The sequence below is a fragment of the Sebastes fasciatus genome, chromosome 12 (assembly GCF_043250625.1).
Source record: "Sebastes fasciatus isolate fSebFas1 chromosome 12, fSebFas1.pri, whole genome shotgun sequence".
Classification (NCBI taxonomy): Eukaryota; Metazoa; Chordata; class Actinopteri; order Perciformes; family Sebastidae; genus Sebastes; species Sebastes fasciatus.
Genome location: NC_133806.1, coordinates 19,747,049 through 19,770,778, shown reverse-complemented (window position 1 = coordinate 19,770,778; position 23,730 = coordinate 19,747,049). Strand labels below are relative to the sequence as shown.

The window sequence follows — 23,730 nt, the reverse complement described above, 5'->3', positions numbered from 1 at the left end:
ATAAAGTGGATTCCCCCAGCTTTCTACCTCTGTTCATACATTGACGTTTGAACAAAGTGAGTGCAATGCATTTAGCCTTAATCATTTTCGTGTTTTTAATTCTTTTGAATTATGGAGGAATCAAATGTGTTTGTGTACACATATCTAATCTAGAGAGTTTCAAAAGAATAAACAGTGAATGTGCGAATAAGTCAAGAGCAGTTCACCACATTTAGAGAACCTTTTCCTGTCGGTGCTGGCCAAATGTACACCCCCCCCGGTACCATGTTAAGCTCTAACTAATTACAATAAAGTGAAAGATGAGTCTGCATGACTCACATGCATGCTCTATTTTGGAAAAATGAAGGCTGCCACAAACCAGGCAGTGCCAAAAATTCATTGTGGTTGTTCCCAGAGGTTTAGAAAAAGTTAAAATGACTCACATAGATGACTCCTGCCATTAAATATGCAAACGGACCAAGGGTCAAGAGGTCAAATGTCAATTGTAGTACAACTCTGCAGCTTTAAGTCCATTCACAGCATCTGATGGATACTCGTTCACAAGGACAGTACTGCTACTATCCTACAAAGAGTGAACCTGTACTGATCACAGCATATAAAAACTGGCCCAGCAACTTTCAACTCACTATCCAGTAGCACTGTAGCGTTAAAGCTGTTTTTAGATGCAATTTGGCTGCAGTGGCATGGATGTGTGTTTAGTAGGCTTAGTAGCTCCAACCATTCCGAATCCTGCTGCATTCAGGTGCTTCTCATATGCTGGAAATCACATAAACTAAATACTTATTGTGTTCAAGTGCTTTTGGTGGGATATTTTTTGACAACAAACATAATTATGTGGCCTGTATTTTATCTTATGAATCAAGAGATACCGATACAGGGCTACACTGTCCCGTGGATGCCAGATGAAGAGAGGGGGAGAGCAGGTTGAATGCCAATGTGTAAATTGCAAGATGCCATTGTAAGTAATTTGAGTGTTTGTATATGCACCAAATGCAAGATAGCAACGTCAATCATGATCAGTAACAAAAAGAAACTGTTAAACCTGCAGTAGGCAGAATATTTTGTGCATCATTGGACAAATAAATCCCTTATAACCTTTCAGCATATTGTAATTCAAGTGCTCTGAGAGAAAACTAGACATCAGCACCTCCTCATGGCTCTGTTTTCAGGCTTTAAAAAAACTAGCCCATGACGGGAGACTTTGGCCAATCACAGGTCATTTCAGAGAGAGAGAGCGCTCCTATTGGCTGTTCATTCAATGGAAGCAGCTGTCAATCACTCCCAAATTCCTATCAAATGTTCAAAACTAACAACTATGAGTCAATATTATGTTACTTTAATGCTTATTTCTCGCCTCAAATGTTTTCAGAAACATCTTGTATTGTACTGTTTAGCTGTATCTCAACATCCTGGTCACAAACTTTCTAATTTTACAGCTAAACAGTACAATACAAGATGTTTCTGAAAACATTTGAGGTGAGAAATAGGCATTACAGCAACAGAATATTACAGTTTGATCGGAGTTTGTGAGTGATTGACAGCTGCTTAGAGACGGCAGGCGCCAGCTCGACTCTGATTGGTTGTTTTCCTCCGGTCTGTGAAATCAGATGCCATTATAGGAGCACCTGAGGACACAGAGGCACATGATTCTTGTCAGATTACCTGCCTCGTGCATTAGGCAAGGCAAGGCAAGGCAGCATTATTTGTATAGCACATTTCAGCAACAGAGCAATTCAAAGTGCTTTACATAAACATTCAAGAACATTGCGACAAAGTGCAAAAGAACATTAAGACATAGGATAGAAGCTATAATAGAATATAACACACAAGAGTAAAAGTTCTAGTGCAGTATAAGATCATTATTTGATTTAATAAAAGGCAGCAGCAAACAGGAAAGTTTTAAGCTTTGATTTAAAAGAACTCAGAGTTGGAGCTGGTCCTGCAGGTTTCTGGGAGCTTGTTCCAGATATTTGGTGCATAAAAACTGAACGCTGCTTCTGCATGTTTAGTTCTGACTCTTGGGACACTAGGCAGCGAGGTCATCTGGATCAGGTCTATTACTCAGGTATATTACTGCCGGAATATAGTAATCGTTTAATAAAAATTACTTATTTTTTAAAAATCATATTTGCTCCATTTCTGCCCACTGCAGCTTTAAGTACAGATTAGTTCCCATATTTCCGATAGCCTTGAAGGCAGCATTAGTTGCGCCTGTTGTGACACGCCTCGGCTGCAGCACTCTGCAGAGCTCAGACTAGAGAAAGTAGGGAAGCTGGTTTGGTATTTAATATAACCTGTTTGTTTAAATTTAAACTTAAAGATGGGGAAGCTGGTTATCATCTCGCTGGTGATAGCTGCCTTTGCGGCGCTGCTCGGAGAGAGGATTGTCAATTTAAGGTAAAGCAACTCCTTTGATGTCGAAACGGTACAATGTTTCCACCATGTTTGATCCCAACTTTTTCTTTAAGGAAAAGTTTTATTGTGGCCACCTGCCCTATAATTTAACGTGTGCTTTGAAAACATTGCAGGAGAAGGACCCTCGCCACAAGGGAGCTGCCCAATAATCACCTCCCCAACTGTGTTGCTCTCAAAAACCTGGGTAAGTAGCACATTAATACCAACAATGTGAGATTGGATGTTGGAGAACATTAAACATTAACTGTGCAACATTACTTTCAGGTGATGGCGCAGAGGATATCACGATTCTTGGAAACGGGTTTGCCTTTATCAGCGCTGTAAGTATTTGAGTTGTAGAGGAGCCAAATGTACGCCACTGATAGGAAACAGCAGTGCAACTCAGAGAAGTCAGCTTGTTGTCAATAAAACCTCCCTTATGGCCTTTCAACAGCAGTCAGGGCCGTTCACCTGTGTGACCTCACCTAACATCGTTGTAATGTAAAAAGAAAACTCTTAAACATGCATTTTATTGATATGCTCAACATAGTACGGAGCCTCCCTAGACCCTCTAGGAGAAAACGTTTTATTGAGTCGTTCCCTGGAGTTAGGTATCTTGTTCCCTCGAGTTAGGTATCTCGATCCCTCGAGTTAGGTAACTTGTTCCCTGGAGTTAGGTAACTAGTTCCCTCGAGTTAGTAACTCCTTCCCTCGGGTCAGTAACTCGTTCCATCGAGTTAGGTATCTTGTTCCAATGAGTTAGTAACTTGTTCCCCCGAGTTAGGTATCTTGTTCCCTTGAGTTAGTAACTTGTTCCCTCGAGTTAGGTATCTCGTTCCCTCGAGTTAGGTATCTCGATCCCTCGAGTTAGGTAACTTGTTCCCTGGAGTTAGGTAACTCGTTCCCTGGAGTTAGGTAACTAGTTCCCTCGGGTCAGTAACTTGTTTCCTCGAGTTAGGTATCTTGTTCCCTCGAGTTAGGTATCTTGTTCCCTTGAGTTAGTAACTCGTTCCCTCGAGTTAGGTATCTTGTTCCCTCGAGTTAGTAACTCATTCCCTCGAGTTAGGTATCTCGTTCCCTCGGGTCAGTAACTTGTTCCCTCGAGTTAGGTATCTTGTTCCCTTGAGTTAGTAACTCGTTCCCTCGAGTTAGGTATCTCGTTCCCTCGAGTTAGTAACTCCTTCCCTCGGGTCAGTAACTCGTTCCATCGAGTTAGGTATCTCGTTCCCTCGAGTTAGGTATCTTGTTCCAATGAGTTAGTAACTTGTTCCCCCGAGTTAGGTATCTTGTTCCCTTGAGTTAGTAACTTGTTCCCTCGAGTTAGGTATCTCGTTCCCTCGAGTTAGGTATCTCGATCCCTCGAGTTAGGTAACTCGTTCCCTGGAGTTAGGTAACTAGTTCCCTCGGGTCAGTAACTTGTTCCCTCGAGTTAGGTATCTTGTTCCCTTGAGTTAGTAACTCGTTCCCTCGAGTTAGGTATCTCGTTCCCTTGAGTTACATAGAGCACTTCTTCCAATCATTCCTGAAAATGTTCTCCTAGTGGTCTAGGGGGGCTCCGTAACATAGCCTCAAATTAATGTTTGTTTAATCCCTCCGATGATCTCCAAAGATTTAAAAAAAAAAAAATCATACATGATCCCACTTAAAACCACATGAACTTTCCATAAAGGTCAACTGGTTTATCTGTACTTGGCTATATATACTGCAGAAAAAAAGGTGTTATAAAGGTACTAGGGAGAAAAAAAAACCTCTAATACAACTGTTATGCCATGAAACATGACCCAAGGCCTGATCTTTTCCAACCCGCTCTGCACTGTTTTATATGTTATGCATAATTAAGTATTTTTTTTTTAATATATCTCAAGGGTCTGAAGTATCCTGGACTGCCATCCTCCGATGTCCCTGGAAAGATCTTCTCCCTTGATATGAATGATCCTCGGATGAAACCAGTAGAGCTGCGCATGCCGAGAAACTTTGATCTGGAATCATTCAACCCTCATGGCATCAGTGTATACATCGATCCAAGTGGTAAAAGCACTCGTCTCTACTAAGATAGCACCTTAAGGGAAAACACCAGTGGCATTCTACAGCTTTTTCAATTTGATCCAGATATAACAACATTTATATTTATCAACAGATATACTTTAAAGGAATACTTCACCCACAAAATTACCATTTGTATATCAATTACTCAACCCTGCATGCCTCCACGGTGAACAGAGAAACAAAACACGGAGAAAAGTCTTGATGAATTGAAATACTTCGGACTCCGGACTCGCTCGGACGTAGCAAACCTGAGACTGCTCATTCGGAAGTGTTTTAAATAGTTTAAAACTCGTTTTAAAAGCTATATCAAAGATGCATGTGTTTGGGAAGTACTGAGCATACGACTGCATAAACGAGACTAGGATTAGACTGCACGAGTTGTGTGAGAGTTTGTAAACGGATGTTTTGATATAGTTTTGCTGTTGTTAAACGCGGCCCCCATTTACTTCAGTTCATCAGGACTTTTCTTCGTTGGAGGCATGCGAGAAAAAGAACGTTTTCAATAATCTTTTACAGGTACTGATATACAAATGGTCATTTTGGGGGTGAAGTATTCCTTTTTAATAGCGCACATTTAAGTAAATTTTGCAATCAAGAAATCATTTTATTTTCAGTTCAGCTGACTTTATAACTGCTGAAGACAGTTTGTATTTATGTGAATAAGTGCATGTAGAGTTGTCATTGCCTGCTGTGATTTTCACAATGGCTACTGTACTCTAAATATAGTGACACTACTTGGGTGTGTTACTATATTTCTGATTTGGATGCATTCTTAACTAGGAGAACAGGCTTAAGCATTGTCTGTGTCCGTCTTTTTTTTTTATTTGAAGTCCTGCATGTCCCTCTACTTTTGCACACTCACACACTTTTCATTTTGGTTGCCAGTATTTTTGATTTAGAATGCTTTCCCTGTTTTTCATCAGATGACACAATATACCTGTTTGTCGTCAATCATCCTGAACACAACAGCCAAGTAGAACTGTTCAGATTTGGTGAGGACGACATCGCACTGGTGCATCTGAAAACCATAAAACATGAACTTCTCCACAGGTACAGTATGGTGACAAATTTAAATTATACCTACCTTGAGCTGCATTTGAGATTTACTGCATGGGGAGATGTAGTCATTCTGCAACAATATTAGTAAAACTATCCCATGTGAGGACATAGTTATAAAAAAAAACATATGCATATTGTGATTAATAATGTAATGATTGGATATAATGTTTTTTTTATTCTGATCTATCTTTGCAGTGTGAACGATATTGTGGCCGTGGGAGCGGATAGCTTCTATGCAACCAATGACCACTACTTTTCCAGTGGTTTCTATAAACATATGGCGGAGCTTCTTCTGGCTCAGCCTTGGGCCAATGTTGTGTACTACAGTCCTGAGGAAGTAAAAGTGGTCTCGGAGGGATATTACTTTCCAAATGGCGTTAATATCTCACCAGACAAAAGGTAAGAATGATATGCAGGGCTATGTGTATGGTTATTCATACTTCCAATCACTGCATTTTGTAATTTTAATCTTCTTTCTCATGTATAGGCACATCTATGTGGCAGATCTATTTGGTCACAATGTGCATGTGTTGGAGCGGAAAGAAGACAACGCATTGGTCTCGGTGAAGGTGAATAATTCAAAGTTTCAGCAATATGAAAGTACTTCGTCAGCTTTAGTAATTGAACATTTAATACTTTTGTTATTATATTAATATTATACTGTACATTATTTCAAATGCAGTTAGTAAAGGCTATACCAACAGTCACTTCTTTACCAGCCCGTTCTCATTCCCAGGGCATCAAATACCAATGCTTTGTCACGTCCGTCGATGTTTGATACCGATGCATAGGGCACCCTTTTTTTAAATTTATTTTTCTTTTATTAAACCAGATTAGTCCAATTGAGATCAAAGATCTCTTTTACAGGGGAGACCTGACCAAGATAGCAGCAACACAGTTATAGTAAAAGTAACAGACAACACATACTGTAAATTAACAACATTAAAACTTGCTCATAAAAACCACTTTAGCGTCGGTATGAGACTCACCAGGCTTTCCATGAACTATAATGTAAAAACCATTCGTGGCAATATTAAAAGCTAAGGGAGAGTGCTGTGGTGATGTAGTTTAAAGCGCGAAAGAGACACACACCAGGCAGGCGAGAGTGGAAGTGAATGTAACATTATGCACATGTTTACTGCGAGCGAAAAGTGACGCATAGGGGTCCGACAAAGCGTCAGTATATGACGAGTTGAGATGAGAACGCATTATCATTACTGGAGGTAACTTTAAGGATGCTAAATTCAAAATTCAGAGCATGTCTATGATTCAGAGATTACTTCCACACAGCTCTTAACATGGTGATGGTTGAGCCGGCGGATTGCAACTAACAGCACAAACAGTGCAAACAACGGCAACAGTGCTGACAGAGCTAACAGTGTTTACCCGTTATGCTTCCGCAAGGACGCCGTGGGTTGGGACGGCATTATCAGCTGTAATCGCCGTATGTGTACAGTGCAGAGCGGCTGCGATTAGCCAGCCAGTGGGACACATAAACAGACTCGCATACATGCAACACACACACAGAGGGAAAGTGACTTCATTCTCTGCTCAGGTAGACATTACTCCACTATACAGTATCTTAACATAGCAAATAGTTGTTTGCTGCTATATTAATGCTTTAATATGTAATGATAAAGGACATCTGATTATGTTAAATGCAGTCAGTAAAGGCTATTGTTGCTTCTTTACTCGAGGTAACTTTAATATAGTTGCAATGGATTTTATTTTTTATAAAATCTGTATTTAATACAAATAATAGGCACATATAGCAAATATTCTTCATATAATGTGATTAAAGCACTGCAAAACCCATAAACACCAATGCTAAACTGAGGTAATTAACACATTATACAAGATGCATGTATAATTATAAGCTTGTCTGTGACATCTCCCCAGTCTGTGGCAGTGGGTTCACTCTGTGACAACATTGAAGTGGAGCCTGAAACCGGTGACCTGTGGTTAGGCTGTCACCCTAATGCATGGAAAGCTTACGTGTTTGACCCCAACGACCCGCCTGGATCAGAGGTTTGTCTGTTCACTTTTATCAGATGGCAAATTGTGAGACAACATTAGAATATAAAGTTTATTTTGCCATATTCTGCTGTTTATTTTACATCTCGTTATAATTCTTCTCTCTCATGATTATGTTTTCTTCAGGTCATCCAAATCCAGAACATTCATTCCGATCACCCAGTGGTGACTCAGGTGTACGCTGACGACGGCCATGTGCTCATTGGCTCCTCTGTAGCAGCTCCCTATGGGGGGAAGTTGCTCATTGGCACGGTGTTCCACAAAGCCCTGTGCTGTGATTTGAAGTAGGCAGTCACCCTTTAACATGATTTACCTCTTTACAAAGTTCTCACTCAGACAAGGCAATGATGATTTACATGGATATTACAGATGATTTACCCTGTTGTACTAGACAGGATCTGATAATAGACCCAGAAAATGGTGCCTAAAGATCCACCAGGAGGAGCAGGAGGAAGATAGACGTATTGTGTTTACCTGAATTTATCACAATGAGCCCTGGGTACAACAGCATATTTGAAAGTGGTCTGAAACACAGAAGTCACTGAACTGCCCAGAGAAGTTAAACCACTGTGAAATAAGTATTTGGAAAACAATATTTTCTATATTGTAAAAAGAAAAAAACTATATATTTGCTTTGCTGTGTATCATGAAAAAGACTATTTTTCACTGGTCACATGAATATTTGAAATCTGTGCAGATGCATTGTATGTAACTGGGTGTTTTTACTTGTTTTGAATTGCTATTTTCACATTTGTTTCATATATTTGAATGTAATTAAAACAGTAAAATGTAGTTTGTCTTGTGGCTCAATTAATGTGCACTAAAAAAGTCGTGCAAGACAGATGACTGCACACACAACAGTATATATTATATATGTACTATTTAAATCTGGACGGTTAAAAGGATGCTTAAAAAACAGTATTTTAACATTTGTCAATGTAACTTTCTTGCAGAACTTGTATGTTGTTTTCCCACCCACAAGAAACAGGTCTGTCCAGCTTCCTCACTATCATTTTTTTTTTTTTACCCTCTACTGGTATTTTTATAAACAGTACAGTATTCATAATATGACAACATCCAAATTTACTTTTTGTTGTTATTGGTCCATATCGGTTGCCAGGTGATAAGGTTTTTATTGGAATAATTGTGATATAAAGTATAATGTACTGTATGTAAAGGTGCTTCTGGGGTACACACTCATCTAGCTCCATCTGTGGTACAGCCATGGAAATGCGCTCTGAAAGTCTTCCTGTATGACCTTTCTAAACATGGCTGCCATGAAGAAACTACTGGTTGCTGCTGCTGTTGCTGCCTTTGCAGCTTTCATTGGACACCGATTTCTTAAACTAAAGTAAGTGGGTGTTTTTCTTTAGTAAATTAAAGATGAATTATGAAGGTATATTGGTATAAAGAGGTTTAGTTGTACTGCTTGTAAATGTTGTACTTGTTTACTACAGTAATAAAGTATGGGATGCAGGAAGTGAACAAGAGCTAACAACTGTCCTTTTCCAACATTTGTATTGCATGCCCTGTTTTATGTTTTTATTCTGATGTATTTAAGGAGAACTTTTAAACTGCATGCCCTGTTTTTCTGTTTTAGATGTATTTTAGGAGGACTTTTGCAACACTTTGATGAAAAATAACACTTTTTATACCATAACTAACAGTCCCTTCTCAAATTAACTAAACTAGAGTACACGTTTATCAGAAACCAAGCTCTGCTAAAGACACAGTTATTAATTATTATTATAGACTTGCAGGTTCTGTTTTGTTTCCCTATTACGGTCTTTGTCATATTTCATTTTCTCTGCAGGGAAATGGCTCTTGCTTCCAGAGACATGCCTGTGAAACACCTCAACTGTCGTTATTTAATGAATATTGGTAGGGATTCTTAACTTTATGTTCATGTCATTGTCTTCATTTTGAGAGTTGCATTGTCAAAAATGTTCTGTTATTTAAACGTGTTTCTGGAGTTTGACCATTTGTGTCAAATGTGATCCCACATGAAGAGTTTAAAGTCCACTTAACTGACAGTGGGTCAAGTGTCAGCAGTGGGGTAATGTTAGGGCGGTAAAATTAAAGAACTGAAATGTATAACACATTTGATTTTGTTTTGTACAGAATATGGGGCAGAGGATATCACAATACTAAGAGACGGACTGGCCCTTATAAGCACAGTATGTTATTAATAACTTAGCATAGTTGCATCAATGCATTCATGCAGTTTCCATAAATAATCCTCTACCATATGTTAAATTGTGGGTCAACAGTTTTAAATCAGGTGTGATTACCAGTTAGTTGACATCCTTCAGTAAGTAATGACTTCCTCAAGCAAAATCATAGATCTGCACCAACATCTTACAATCAATGTTTTCCACTTCAGGGGTTGAAGTATCCTGGAATGCCTTCTTTCTCCGATGACCCGGGGAAGATGTACGTTTTGGACCTGTTGCACCCGAAGCCGACTCCAGTGGAGCTGCAAATCAAAGGAGGGCTGGACCTCAGCTCTTTCAACCCACATGGCATCAGTGTGTACATCGATGAAGCAGGTAAAGTACAAATCAGGTGCAACATATCAACTATAGAACAAAGAAAAGAGAATCAGCGTATACATATTATGTTTCTATTACTACTACTGCTGCTGCTGCCTCTGCTACTATTACTATTGCTACTACTACTACTACTACTACTGTTGCTGCTAGTACCTGGACAGTTTAGCTTTCAGCATTTCTAGCAATGTATTTCAGCTCTTAGCTTCTTTAGCTAATGCATTTCAGCTTTCAACTCCACCAGTTTTAGATTTCAACTTCCAGGTTTTTCAGCAGTGCAGTGCAATGCACTTGAGCTTTAATATTTTTCAGGCAAGTCATTTCACATTTCTGCATTTTCAGCAATACCTTGCCATTTTAGCTTTCGGCATTCACACACATTTTCTGCAGGAAATGCATTTTTCTTATGCTTAATGTTTTTACCATATATATGAAATAAAGTAAAAACATTATTAATCGTGACACCTTTAATTGGTCCTTGTGAATTCATATGATTTTAATCAAGTGGATATTACCTCTTGCAAAAAATAAATATCTCTAAAATATCTTGTTTTTCAATTCAGCTGTTACACAGGTCATGTGACAAGTAAGATGTTGTATGAATAGTCTGAAGTGGAAATATAAAGTATACTGCTCTAAATATCAAAGCCCATTGTTTAAATGGTAGGCTGTTGTTGTAGCATTTTAACATGTAACATTTAACCAACTTTTAAACAATTGAACCAGGAAATCAGATTGTAAGAGGCAGCCTTGTTTAAAGAATATTTTGTTAAATTATATCATTGATTTTAAAACTGTTCACGTGTATACACATTCACAAACATCTACTATCTGTTCTCAAAGGCCAACTGTGAACTCCACTTTCAAGTATTTGAAGAAAGAGTTATACCTCCTTTCACAAATAGAGACATTCATGGATTTGACATTGAGCCATAATTTATCGTATGTACTTTAAAACTAGAAACACAAGTCTTGGTCTAAATGGTGCAAAAAAGGCTTGAAAAAACAGAAAAAAAAGAAGACAAAAAATGACATAAGACGACTGAAGTTCCAGTTACTTCACATCTATATATGTCTTTAACGCATTGTGGTTGTTATGACGAGCACTCATCCAATGCATACCAAATGAAACAGACTGGAAGTGAGTCTCTGGTGCTTGCTGTTTTCTGTTGAAGAACAATGAAGGCAAAATGTCATAGTATATAATAAGCCAGTTAATTAGAGAGCAAGGAACAGAATGGGAAACCAGCAGTTACAACCACAGATCTCCTTGACTCATGCAACAAAGCGCTGCAGATGTACAGTAATACGGTCCTTTGTGGTACAGTAGATTGGTGAGCAAACCTCATGTGCTTACTTGTTTATAATTTACTGGTGATGAGGTAACCCAACAAACTTCTATAAAACAGAAAAATAGATGGAGGAGACTTGCATTCATGTATGTATGGTTTTATTTATATTACTTACCAGACTTTGGAGGACTCTCTTTTTTATTTTGTGCAATGTTTTGCCCAGAAAACAGCAGTTTTGAAAATATAGTTTTTAAGGTTTTTACTCTGTTTACCCAGAGATAACTGGAGTGGACCATTGGAAAAACTATTTTATTCATAGTTGCTTAACTCGTCTTGAGTTTTTGTTTTTACAAATTGGTTTATCGGGAAACACATAACAACTAATTAAAAATAAAGGAATAGCAAATACAATTAATAAGACTGAACAATAAGAAAACTAAGATTTTTAAAGATAGAATCTTTCATATTCTCATGAAATCAAACCAGATTTTTGCTATTATTAATGGTCTCCATTGCTCCTGCAATAATCGTAAAACGTATTAACATTCAGTAATGACCTCTAGTAGTTTCATTGGTAGTGACGGAGTCCGCCGTTCCCACAAGAGGTTAAATTGTCTTCACATATACAGGGTATTTGATTCACAGGAATGCAGTGTGTAATCTGGTGTTACTGTTTGTACTTTGATCTCGTTGATATCAGACTCACTACAGCTGTATCAAAGCTGTTTTAAGTTACTGCTAATACTAACCAGACGTTTCCCACTGCTGTTGCTTCACATAAAAAGACATCCACTGGACAAATACGGAGTGGCTTTTATTGTGAAGCAAACACAGGAAAAGCACTGTACTTGTCACAGAGGTTATTAGAGGTGATTGTTCATCAAAATGGTTATTTTCTGGGATCTGGAGCGTGAAACCACATTTGCTGTTATCATAGTAACCACTAGGGTCACCAAATCAACCAAGAATTACAACTTTAAAGGGACTATTTGTAACTTTTTACGCGCATAAATGTAGCGGGTCGTCACACATGCGCGTTCGCATATGCGCGCTCGCGTGTGGCTGGAGCCTCGTCTCCGCTGCATGCTCTCCTTCACTCAGAATGCGCGCGCGTCCTCGCTGTCTCGCTCCACCTCTAGACGTGAACGCGCGCTCACTACACACTGCAGAAGAGTTTAGCTCTGAGAATATCTAGTGAATGCACAGGGGACGTTTGTGCAGAAATAAATTCTGCAGTTCCTCCAGACCAACAGAGCTTTCCCGTGTCTTGTGAAGCGACGGAGCTCTTCAGAGAGTTATGTTACCCTCTCGTTACCGACCGGGTGCCGGTGTCTCCTCTGCTCTCTCCGGCTGCGGGCGGAGAGAGCAGAGGAGACATGCTGCAGAGCCCCGCTGCATCAGCCTGCACTTAGGCAGGAAAAGCCAACACTAGGACCAGATCTAAATCATGTTCATGGAGAGACCTTCGTCTGGTCAGCTAACATTACTGCCAAGCAGCTGAAATATAGAGTGATATTGTGCTTTTAGCTGACGTGTGTCGCCTCACTGTTTTGAGCGATGCTCGTTCATGTATATTTAGAGCGAGCAAGCGCGAGCCCGACGTTGACTTTCGTTGATTTCATGGCCACAGGTGTCGCTGTTAAGAAGCATTTCTGAAAGTTACAAATAGTCCCTTTAAGTAAAATATAAAATTGCAATGGAGTGACAGGGATACCAGAACACGGGTCAAACACTGACAAAACGTTCTTTATTCAACCACGCTGTGATGTCCGGAGAGAAATGTGCATGATTGTTTATACTGGAGGTAAAAGAGTATGGGGCCATTATTGCAGCAAAACTGCAAATTTGTGTGGAGAGTTGTGTAACTGTATATCAATCTGTGTGTGCGTAATCAGATTTGTAAATGTGTAAAAGAATCTCTAAATGCGTACTGAGATTTGTGAATGTGTACAGGTATCTGCAAACGTGTATTCAGAATATTTGCGTGCTAGTAAATGTGTAAAAAATATCTCCAAATCTGTATTCAGATTTACAAGTGTGTTGAGATTTGTAAATGTGTAGACAATACTGTAAATGCGTACATAGATCTGTGAATGTGTAGACCAGTCTGTGAATGCGTATATAGACATTCACTGATCTATCTACACATTTACGGATTTATGTACACATTTACAGATTTGTCTACACATTTACAGATATATGTACGCATTTACAGATTTGTCTACACATTTACAGATATATGTACGCATTTACAGATTTGTCTACACGTTTACAGATTTATGTACACATTTACAGATTTGTCTACACATTTACAAATCTCTATACACTTACAAATCTGAATAAAAAATGTAGTTTTTTTACACATTTACTAATCTAATTATGCACACACAGATTCTTAATACACATTTGCAGATTCCTATACACATTCACAATTCTCAGAACGCATTTAGAGATTCTTTTACAGATTTGCAAATCTGCACAAACGGATTGAGATACAGTTACACAACTCTACACACACACACACACACACGCAAATAGTTTTGCTACAATAATGGCCCAATAAAAGATGAGAATAATGCTAACACACAACACATTGCTGTTTGTTTGCAGATGACGCTGTGTACCTGTTTGTTGTCAATCACCCTCAGCACAAAAGCCAAGTGGAGATCTTTCATTTTGTTCAGGACGACACACTTGTGCACCTTAAAACTATTACCCACCCCCTACTCCACAGGTATGTACTCTGTAATAAACCCTCACAGCATCACACATTTTACATTTGACAATCTCTATAGAATCGTTTATCTCATTCATCATGTCTTTCAGTGTAAATGACATTGTTGCAGTCGGAGTGGAGAGCTTCTACGCCACAAATGATCACTCCTTTACCAATGAGGCACTCCACTTTCTGACTATCATCCTGGATCTCCCCTGGTGTGATGTGGTATACTACAGTCCACAGGAAGTGAGGGCGGCAGCCAGTGGCTTTATGTCCGCAAATGGCATCAACATATCACCTGACAAACGGTTATTCTCAATTAATTTCAGCAGTAATTGCATGTGCATATTTCTTAAGCTGAATGTGTTTCTATAGTAATATGTTTCCTTTGCAATGCTAAAATAATAAAACAGGAATGCTTTTTCTTTTTTTTTTTACAGGTATATTTATGTTTCAGATATTTTAGGCCATGAGATCGACGTTTATGAGAGACAAGAAGGGGAACAATTAGTGCATGTTAAGGTAACACAGTGTTTTCTTATTTGCTACCCTCAGCCAGAAAATAGATAAATGAAAGGAGTAGTTCGACATTTTGTGAAATATGCTTATTTGCTTTCTTCCCTTGATTTAGATGAAAAGATCGATACCACTTATATCTGCCAGCTAAATATGAAGCCCCTGAAAACCCCCTGTAGAGCCTGAAATTGTTGTTGCGTTGGTAGGTGGATTTTGTAACATACTTTTTTCGGAACGAGGTCAGGTTTTTTTCTGAGCTTTCGCACGTCGAATAAAGGCATCAGCCAATGACGTTGTGTGGAACGTGTTGATTTGCGCTTATATTTATGAAACAACATGGAGGCTCCGTAGTCTGAACCATGACAGCAACTTTATTACTCTTTTCAACTTTGACATAGCGCAGACCAGATCCACTCTTTCCGTTCTTGCCTTTCACAATAAAAGCTCTAGACATATAACATTCGCAGGCGAGTATTTTGCATTTTCTTGTCATCTATTCGTGACGCCCCCGGTGTGTAAAGGCCCTTTTTCTCCACAGTGCTGCGTCAGCACTAAAGAAAGGTCTCGCTACACCCACTATCATTCTGGTATAGGGCAAGGCCTATGGAAAGGAGGCTGAGTCACGCGTCATCAACGCGTCATATCTTTGCGGGTATAACACATGCGCAGTCAAATCTGGCCTGCACTCGCCAAAATTGAGCCAATCGCAACGTACGACTGCAGCTTCAGTTACACTGCGCATGTGTTATACCCCATACCCCAAGACCCATGTCTGCCCTTGACCCAGCCTCCTTACCATAGGCCTTGGTATAGGGTAAAAAACGCTCTGGCTTGTTTGTATTTCTTTAAACCAATCACAATCATCTTGGGCGGCGATAAGCACAGGATGCAGCGATGGTGCCCTTGCAACATAGATAGCGTAGATAGCGTGAGGGGAGGAGAATGCCGCAAGAAATACGCGGCCAATGACTGGCTTATACCCAGTCTACATCCGCTGAGTCAGAATACTTCATATTTAACGTACAAATATGAGAGTGGTATCAATCTTCACATCTAACTTTTACACAAGAAATCAAAAAAGTGTATTTCCCAAAATGTCAAACTATTTATTTCAACACTACTATTACTGTGCTTTTTCGCAACAAAATCCAAAAAAACAATATTTACATGCTTTTCCCTACACTTTGTGTCAGTAATTCTAGAAGACAGAATATAAGTATCAGTTTATGTTTCCAACCAGTCTGTTGCTGTTGGGTCACTATGTGATAACATCGAGGTGGACCACAGGACAGGTGACTTATGGCTCGGCTGTCATCCAAATGGTATGAAGTTGTTAACGCATGACCCTGAAGATCCTCCCGGCTCCGAGGTTAGTGTTGTTGTTGTTTTTTTTATTTTTCTATGAAATTATATATTAGCATCGTTATTTGAATTTGCTTGATAATTTCATTCCTGTTTCCTTCAGGTTATCCGGATCAAGAACATCCACTCGGAGCAGCCGGTGGTGAGTCTGGAGTACGGTGATAACGGCCGTGTGCTCATGGCCTCTTCTGTAGCTGCTCCCTATGAGGGAAAGTTGCTCATTGGCAGTGTTTTCCACAAAGCCCTGTGTTGTAATTTGAAATAGTCTATGTATTTTTTTTCTATGGTCACAACAAAGACATGTAAAAAAAAAAAAAGATTTGGATGAATATGGGATGAAAAACAAAATAAAATCTTGATTCACCATTTGCAAAAGAAGAGTAATCTTTTTTTTACCTGATACTGATACAGACACTGGCTCATTGTGCGTATGTCATTTTAAAGCAGGAAACCGTCTTAAGATTCATTTAGTAAGATTTTCACAAAGTTTGCTTTCTTGATACACAACAGTATTTATAATATTTTCATATAAACTCCTTCACACAGCACAGCCTGACTATTTCCACAATTTTGGAAAAGGAACATGATGTTTTAGAAAAGATCTTTTATCCTTTTTCATTTTTATCCATTGACGAAACTTCCTCTGCCACCTTGGAGATTGTAAACCTACGTCCCCCACCACCAGGCTGCTGTACACTTTCCTTTTCCGTAGCATCTTCGGTAGGCACAGTGAAGGTGATACCAGCAGATTCTGGAAAATCAAATGTCCAACTGTCCTTGTTCTCCTCATTATCCGTCCTCGCACATTCTGTAGGTTCAGGCTCTTCGTTGCTTTCTTGTATTATAGGACTCACCTCGTGTTTGCCTTTGTCCACGACAGGCTTTGCATTTATGAACACTGCACTGATGCTGAGCATGCGTCTGTGCCGAGGCGAGTGATCCAGTTCCTTGATGTCGGTGGCCAAGATGTCGCTGCAGCTCTTGGAGCGATTTATGTTGTCTGCGGACTTTCTTCTACTTGCTGTGGTTCCGATCTCCTTGATGACAGTGTTGTAGTTGTCATCGTCGTTCTCTGATAGGAAGTTGAAGATGTCGATGACGGACGGCCTTACTTTTGGGTTGTGCTTCTCCTCTACAGGCTCGGGTTCCCCGTGTTTGTGCTTGTGTCTTCTTTTCTTTAGCACCTTGTGAGCTTCCACAACCATGTGGACGTTCCAGCTGAAGAACAGAGACAGCCAGGCAAGGCCCATGTAGATCCATATCTCTGCAAACACTCTGTACAGTCTGGGGTAGTCCTTGTCTGGATTTACACCTGAAATGAGAGTCAATGCACCGGCGAGACATTTATAAGAAAGGACTTAAAGCTTCAGTAGGCAACAATTTTTTGGCATCACTGGGCAAAAATTCCATAATAACTTTTCAGCATATTATAATTCAAGAGCTATGAGAGATAGCTAGACTTCTGCACCTCGTCATGGCTCTGTTTTCAGGCTTTAAAAATATAGACTTTGACCAATCACAGGTCATTTCACAGAGCGTTCCTGTTGAGCGTTCCTATTGGCTGTGCTCCGGCTGGTGAGCGGTGCTTGGTATTTCCTCAACAGATCTCAACATGGCTGCCAGGTCACAAACTTTCTCTTTTTACAGCTAAACAGTACACTACAAGATGTTTCTGAAAACATTTGAGGCAAGAAATAGGCATTACAGTAGAAGAATATTGATTCATATTTGATCAGCGCTGCCTAGTTTAACCGCTTGGTCGGAGTTCGCGAGTGATTGACTCGTGGCTCTCATAGACGGAAGCTGGACGGTAGGCTCCAGCTCGGCTCTGATTGCTTGTTTTCCTCCGGTCTGTGAAATCTTGCAGATGCCATTAGGAGCACCGGAGGACACAGAGGCACATGTGTTTTTTTTTTTTCAGATTACCTGTTTTATATATTACTGTCAGGATATAGCGACCGTTTTATAAAAATATATTTTTTTAATCATATCTGCTCCAAACTGGCCTACTTCAGCTTTAATAAAAAACAAAACGTTCAGACCCACAAATAACCTCAGAGAAATGACTTATATTATGCAATTAATCAAACATACCTGCCACATAATCTCCAAAACCAACTGTTGTGAGTGTGATGAAAGAGAAGTAGAGGCCCTCCAGGTAAGTCCATCCTTCCACAGACATGAAAACAAATGGAGGGATCACCAGGTGCACAATCAGCCCCCATAACAGGAATAAGGCTGTACAGGTCCACTGCACCTTTTTCTGACAGAAGGGAGAAAAGAAACAAATAACATCTTTATGTTAAAATGACCTGATGGCGCAGTATCATTACAGACAAACACTACCTCCAGCTTTCAGTCAGATTCTTACCACTGAAACGCCTTTACGGATCATAACCTGGGACAGACGTTTGGCCCGGTCACCAAAGAACGAACCCAGCTCGCTTATCCATACCAGACACAGAGGGATCCCACACAGACCATACAGGATGCAGAACACACGGCCACCTTGAGTCTTGGGGGCAACATTACCATAACCTGTAGATCACAAGAGCAAATATCAACGCACTACACTGAGAGGAAGGAATATTTCATAAAGGTTTATACAAGGTAACTATTGACTTTATTCATGGTTAATAAGTCAATTATTAGTAATTTATGGATGGGAAATATAGTAATGAGGACACAATTTGGGATGCCAGGTTGAAAAACAAATTGGCTACTGGGTATCATCCTCTATTATTACATGTTTTGTCCTTTTTTCACTTGCAGGAAAACCTCTCCAACGCACAGTTGATCACTTGCAAAGAATCCATTAGCAAATTAGCATTTACAAGTGCAGAATTTCTTTTTCTTTCTTTTAAAACTTAAAAAAAAAAACATTGTAAGCCATCAACTGGGTAGTTATTGATTTTAGTAAATCATTAATCAGGGTCAGGGGTTTCAAGATGATTTCAAGAGCTGACAAAAGTTGCTTTTGTTCTTAATAACTAATGTATAAAGAAGTCATAAATTAATAATCCTATTACAATGTCGTATTAAGCTTTCTTTCTGTAATTATGTCTTTAAATGCATTTATAAAATGGCTAGAATAATATTCTCTGACACATAAAAAGTAAGTAAAAAATAAATAAATAACTTGTGAATTAAATCAGTTAACATAAAACTACCATATTTATATCCATGCCAGATACTGTAGATGTCATATATAGTCATCCAAACCTATGGTGGTGACAATTGTGGCAGCAAAGATGACAGAGTTGACCCAGTCCCATGAGTTGCGATGGTTGTCTCCAGTGATGGTCACACCTTGGCCCGCGGCCTCTGACACTATCTGGCAGAGTAAAACACAATAAAGATCAGATGGTCAAACGAGGCAGCGCTGATCAAATATGAATTAATATTTACTGTAATGCCTATTTCTCGCCACAAATCAGAAACATCTTGTAGGGTACTGTTTAGCTGTAAAATTGGAAAGTTTGTTGCGTCTGGTGGGCGGTGCTTGGTATTTCCTCAACTGATCTCAACATGGCTGATGGGTCACGTTTTATAAAAATAACTTTCTTTAATCATATTTGCTCCATTTCTACCCACTGCTGCTTTAGGTATAACAGTAATGAACCTGAATGGTTAAACAGCCACAAATGTTTAACTAGATCTTCTTGAAGATCTAGTTAACTTATTTCTGTTTTGTTTGATTTTATGATGTCGTGAAACACTGCTGATTGTTTTTAACTGGGCCTGTAAAGTGTCCTTGAGTGCTTTGAAAGGCACCTATAAATAAAACGCACTATTATTATTATTACAAAATAACAAGTACATTTCTAAAACAGATCCTAGCAATGACCGAGAAGTTGTACAAAATAATACAAAAACAATACCACATACACATCCAAGTTTCCTTCCTTTTTTCCTATTAAAGGGTGTTTTGGGGTGTTTTTCTTTATCCAAATAAAAAAAAAAAGTCATTTGTATTTTTTGGCTGTATAAATAAAATTGACTTGCCAAGAAAGAGTTTCAAACTATATAACACACTAAACCATGTTTTATTGTTTAGCATCTTTATTCATCAAGTGGCAGGTCTGTAAACTACATACAAAGTCTTGTGGCAGGTCTAAAAAGACACGTAATGTGAAAGAAATGCATAAAAAGCAGATAGAGGATAAACACACTGTTTCCCCGTAAAATAACAGTAAAGATCTGGCAGCAGGGTTGCCTTTATGTTACTGTAAAATTAACATTATTATACTGTCGCTGAAATTTACAGCTTTGTACTGTTAATGAAAAATACTGTTTTTATTATTAATTTCACAGTATTTTACAGTTAATTTACTGTTTAGAGATACATTATATAGCTGTTTTTCCACCTTTCTTTTATATTATCTTACTGATTTGTTTTAATGCACTACTTAGGTTGTATTTGTTACATACATTTTAATAAACATTATTTTTTGCCTAGAAGAATAGACTTAGCAGGTTACAGACATAGGAATAGTCACACTAAATACAATTAAAGGCACTTGTTAGGAAAAAGGCTATAATAGACTTGTTGACACTTTTCCCAAAATGTCTGTCTATAGCTGGCTACAAGCACAGAATGCAAACCATAACAACATGTGAGTGAAGAACAATAAAGCTAATTCACTGATTTTACAATCATGTACAATGTACAAGCCTCACATGAGCAGATCAGGTCCCAGAATTTAACAAATACTGCATGAAACTGTTACTGATGATACTTTAGACAGTTGATCAGCAGTAAAGTGATGTTTTTTAAGAATGCATTATAGTTCAGTTAAAAAACGGCCTATGAGTGTAATTTAACATGTTTTTTTGTGTATTAACAGTAAAGCACTGTTTTTAGCAATAACAGGTTAATACTGTTGAAATCCTGCTGTAAAGTAACAGCAATTGTTTACAGTGCAGCATGTCTGAACCCATTCACAAACTTCTGCTACAACTTTCCCCTTAACAACGCCAATAACAAACTTGTTGGAAACGTTTTATTATGGCTCATCACAACTCACGTAGCCACTATAAACTGGCACACCTTGTGCAAACATGCAAATATTTGAGGTTGGAAGCAGAGACATGCACCTTCACGCCCCGAAACACCTCCATGTGTGGTTTGAATCATGAATACTCCAACTTCCCTGTGCTTTAACAAACATGAACACTACAACTTAAAGATCATTTTAGTCGTTTTATTGTAACATGATCCTTTTTGGGGCAGACTGATGGTTGTTGTTGTCTATTCTTGATCAGGAAAAACGGGTTCTGTGGCACATAAAGGAAACGAGCTTCTCTTTTTTTTACTCTTTCATTGTGTAGGCTCACCTTTACTATGGCTATAGAAACACAGTCTAATAAAGGGCAACATCTGTAAAGTGTTATTTCATCCAATAACTTTATGAGAGTCAATAGGAGCTCTTAAGTTAGTCAGTTTCTGTGCGTAAAACCGCAAAGTTACGCACAGAAATGTAAGTCTTGAGGATAAATGCTCAACTTATTTTCTAACTGCTGTGTTTTTTTTTTAATCTGTCATATCATAAACAGGGTTCATACCTCCAAAATCTCATCCAGACCATCTTGTGTTAAGCAGGCATACTTCTCCAAGAGGATTTTCTTCTGAAGGAGATATTCGTCTGTAGATGATTTGTAGTTTGGCTCTTCGAGAATCTGGAATATCGCAGCTCCGATGGACAGGTAGAAAATCACACATGAGGTTAAAAACGGACCCTTATCGGCCATATTAAAGGCATAACTTCAGGCTTTAAGTCGAAGAGTAGATCTCATTCCTACTGAGGTCCTCTGACGTTATCCGACCTGCTCTGCTGTCTTCCTGGTAACAAAGCAACACTGTTGCTTCAGTGATACAAACTCAGCTCCATTGTTCAGAGAGATTAGTTCATCCGGCGCTGGGTTTTTAGCCTTAGTCTATATATAAATTAATTTTTATTATCAAATTTATTAACATATAGATAAAAAAAGAGTGGAGGAATAATAATTTTAAAAAAATACCGATAGCGATACCTGGGCTTTGGGATCGCCCGATACCGAGTACTGATCTGATACCAGTGTTAAATCGATAAGCTGTATGTCTCACTGTGTGGAAGTGACTGGGATCATTCTTAAATATGTAAGGCAACACCACACTTGACTTTGCTTTCCTAAATTTGTAAAACAAAATGTGACCTGTAAATACATAGATATAAATGTATTTCATTGTTCTTTATTATTAAAATAATAAATTGTACACCAGCAACCTGGTAAGAAATCTTCAAAATCAACAGGAATTACAATTCAGGTGTAAATCTTTTTAATGCAGCAACAAATTGGTCAAAACTTAAATTAAAATTCCAGTATATAATGTATATATTATATACACATAGAACTGAATTGAATAGATCAGCCCCATTGTCACCGATACCCGATCCAGCTATTTGAGTCAGTATCGGCCTGATATCCGATCCAGTATCGGTATCTGTGCATTCCTGTTACAAACACATCAAGAGTACCTCTTAACACATGTCATAGTCTCTCCAATGGCAAAATATACATAAGTGTGTATACAACGCTACAATATCAGCGGGTTCTTCGTCCAACCATTTTTGTAATATTGTGAGGCGTGCAGCATACAAAGCGACTCTAAGAATGTACCTGTACCTACGTTCATAATTGGAGTCTAATCTCAGTAGAAATGATGTGGATTTAGAGGTATATCTATACCAAATACTTCCTTCATCTCGCTTTGGACTGACAGACAAAACGTTTTAGGGCACGACCACATAAGATGATTATATGTGCCTTATTTTCAATGTAAAATGGCTAGGCCAGTGTGTATATGCAAATATGCAGTGTCTGTCTATTTATCTCTATCCTTTCTGACATGATTGCAGAATACCTCCATGAAGCAGTTATAGAAATATTCGACAGGGGGTAACATGTCTTCAGTAGGCCACACGCTTGTGTGGAGGCATGCTTGCGTATGAACTGGTGTGTGTGTGTTGGTAGTGAGTGACAGTTGCTCTTATCTTATTCCAGAAGGCCGGAGTTAAGTGTGTGTAAAGTTAATCACACTGGGTGGATCCGGGCTGCTCAGCACGATAATGGAAGAGAGGTGTTTTCCTCACTGTGAGTATAATAGGCTGCTACTGCATGTGAAAGTTGAATGGAAGTACTGCAGTCTATCTATCTATCGATCTATATATCTATCTACAGTGTCTAGCTATGAAAACAGACGATAGATAAATAAATACCTCTGTGATATTGTCTGGGTCAGTGCACAAATTTTAAACAGTACAGTTGACTCATCATGGGGCGCACTACTCAGCTTGCAAAAGACACTACTGAATTGCCTTTGGGAAGTATAGGAGCTTGGCCTATACAGGGACTAAAAGTCAGGATATCTTGGATCTCTTCTTGTGAGTCCCCAATGGGAGACTCCGGGTCTGAAAAGTGAAGCCAATGCAGAAATGTCGTAAACCTGCATTCTTTCTAATAGCCAGCAGGGGGCGACTCCTCTGGTTGCAAAAAGAAGTCTGATTGTATAGAAGTCTATGAGAAAATGAGTCTACTTTTCACTTGATTTATTACCTCAGTAAACATTGTAAACATGAGTTTATGGTCTCAATCTCTAGTTTCAAGTCTTCTTCAATACAGCATGATGTTCATTTAGTAAATGATGGTCCCATTTAGAGTCAAATAGACCATGAAGCAGGGTATGCTTTAGGGTGTGATTGACAGGTGTCTGTGTTTT

General features: G+C 38.8%; 3 protein-coding genes across 4 annotated transcripts; 2 read left to right on the top strand and 1 right to left on the bottom strand.

Moving 5' to 3' along the window:
* The first annotated feature begins 2,185 nt into the window (after positions 1-2,185).
* On the top strand, positions 2,186-8,325 carry LOC141779229 (serum paraoxonase/arylesterase 2-like). Of its 2 annotated transcripts, XM_074653971.1 has the most exons (10): positions 2,186-2,397; positions 2,529-2,599; positions 2,680-2,735; positions 4,260-4,422; positions 5,364-5,490; positions 5,695-5,898; positions 5,987-6,068; positions 7,399-7,527; positions 7,660-7,817; positions 7,925-8,325. In XM_074653971.1, the coding sequence occupies exons 1-10, from the start codon at positions 2,321-2,323 to the stop codon at positions 7,959-7,961; spliced, it is 1,104 nt and encodes a 367-aa protein (XP_074510072.1). In that variant the 5' UTR covers positions 2,186-2,320; the 3' UTR covers positions 7,962-8,325. The 2 variants fall into 2 exon arrangements, with proteins under 2 accessions (XP_074510072.1, XP_074510073.1); XM_074653972.1 differs by having other exon boundaries at positions 7,660-8,325.
* Positions 8,326-8,738: 413 nt separating this feature from the next.
* On the top strand, positions 8,739-16,349 carry LOC141779230 (serum paraoxonase/arylesterase 2-like). The gene is made up of 9 exons (XM_074653973.1): positions 8,739-8,884; positions 9,347-9,414; positions 9,655-9,710; positions 9,917-10,082; positions 13,985-14,108; positions 14,201-14,401; positions 14,534-14,615; positions 15,850-15,978; positions 16,075-16,349. Exons 1-9 carry the CDS (start codon positions 8,787-8,789, stop codon positions 16,234-16,236), a joined length of 1,086 nt encoding a protein of 361 aa, XP_074510074.1. The 5' UTR covers positions 8,739-8,786; the 3' UTR covers positions 16,237-16,349.
* On the bottom strand, positions 16,323-21,825 carry LOC141779228 (potassium channel subfamily K member 5-like). Its single transcript, XM_074653970.1, has 5 exons — positions 21,537-21,825; positions 19,194-19,305; positions 18,343-18,509; positions 18,066-18,234; positions 16,323-17,283 (listed from the first exon to the last, which is right to left on the bottom strand). The coding sequence occupies exons 1-5, from the start codon at positions 21,720-21,722 to the stop codon at positions 16,577-16,579; spliced, it is 1,341 nt and encodes a 446-aa protein (XP_074510071.1). The 5' UTR covers positions 21,723-21,825; the 3' UTR covers positions 16,323-16,576.
* Between the last annotated feature and the right edge of the window lie 1,905 nt (positions 21,826-23,730).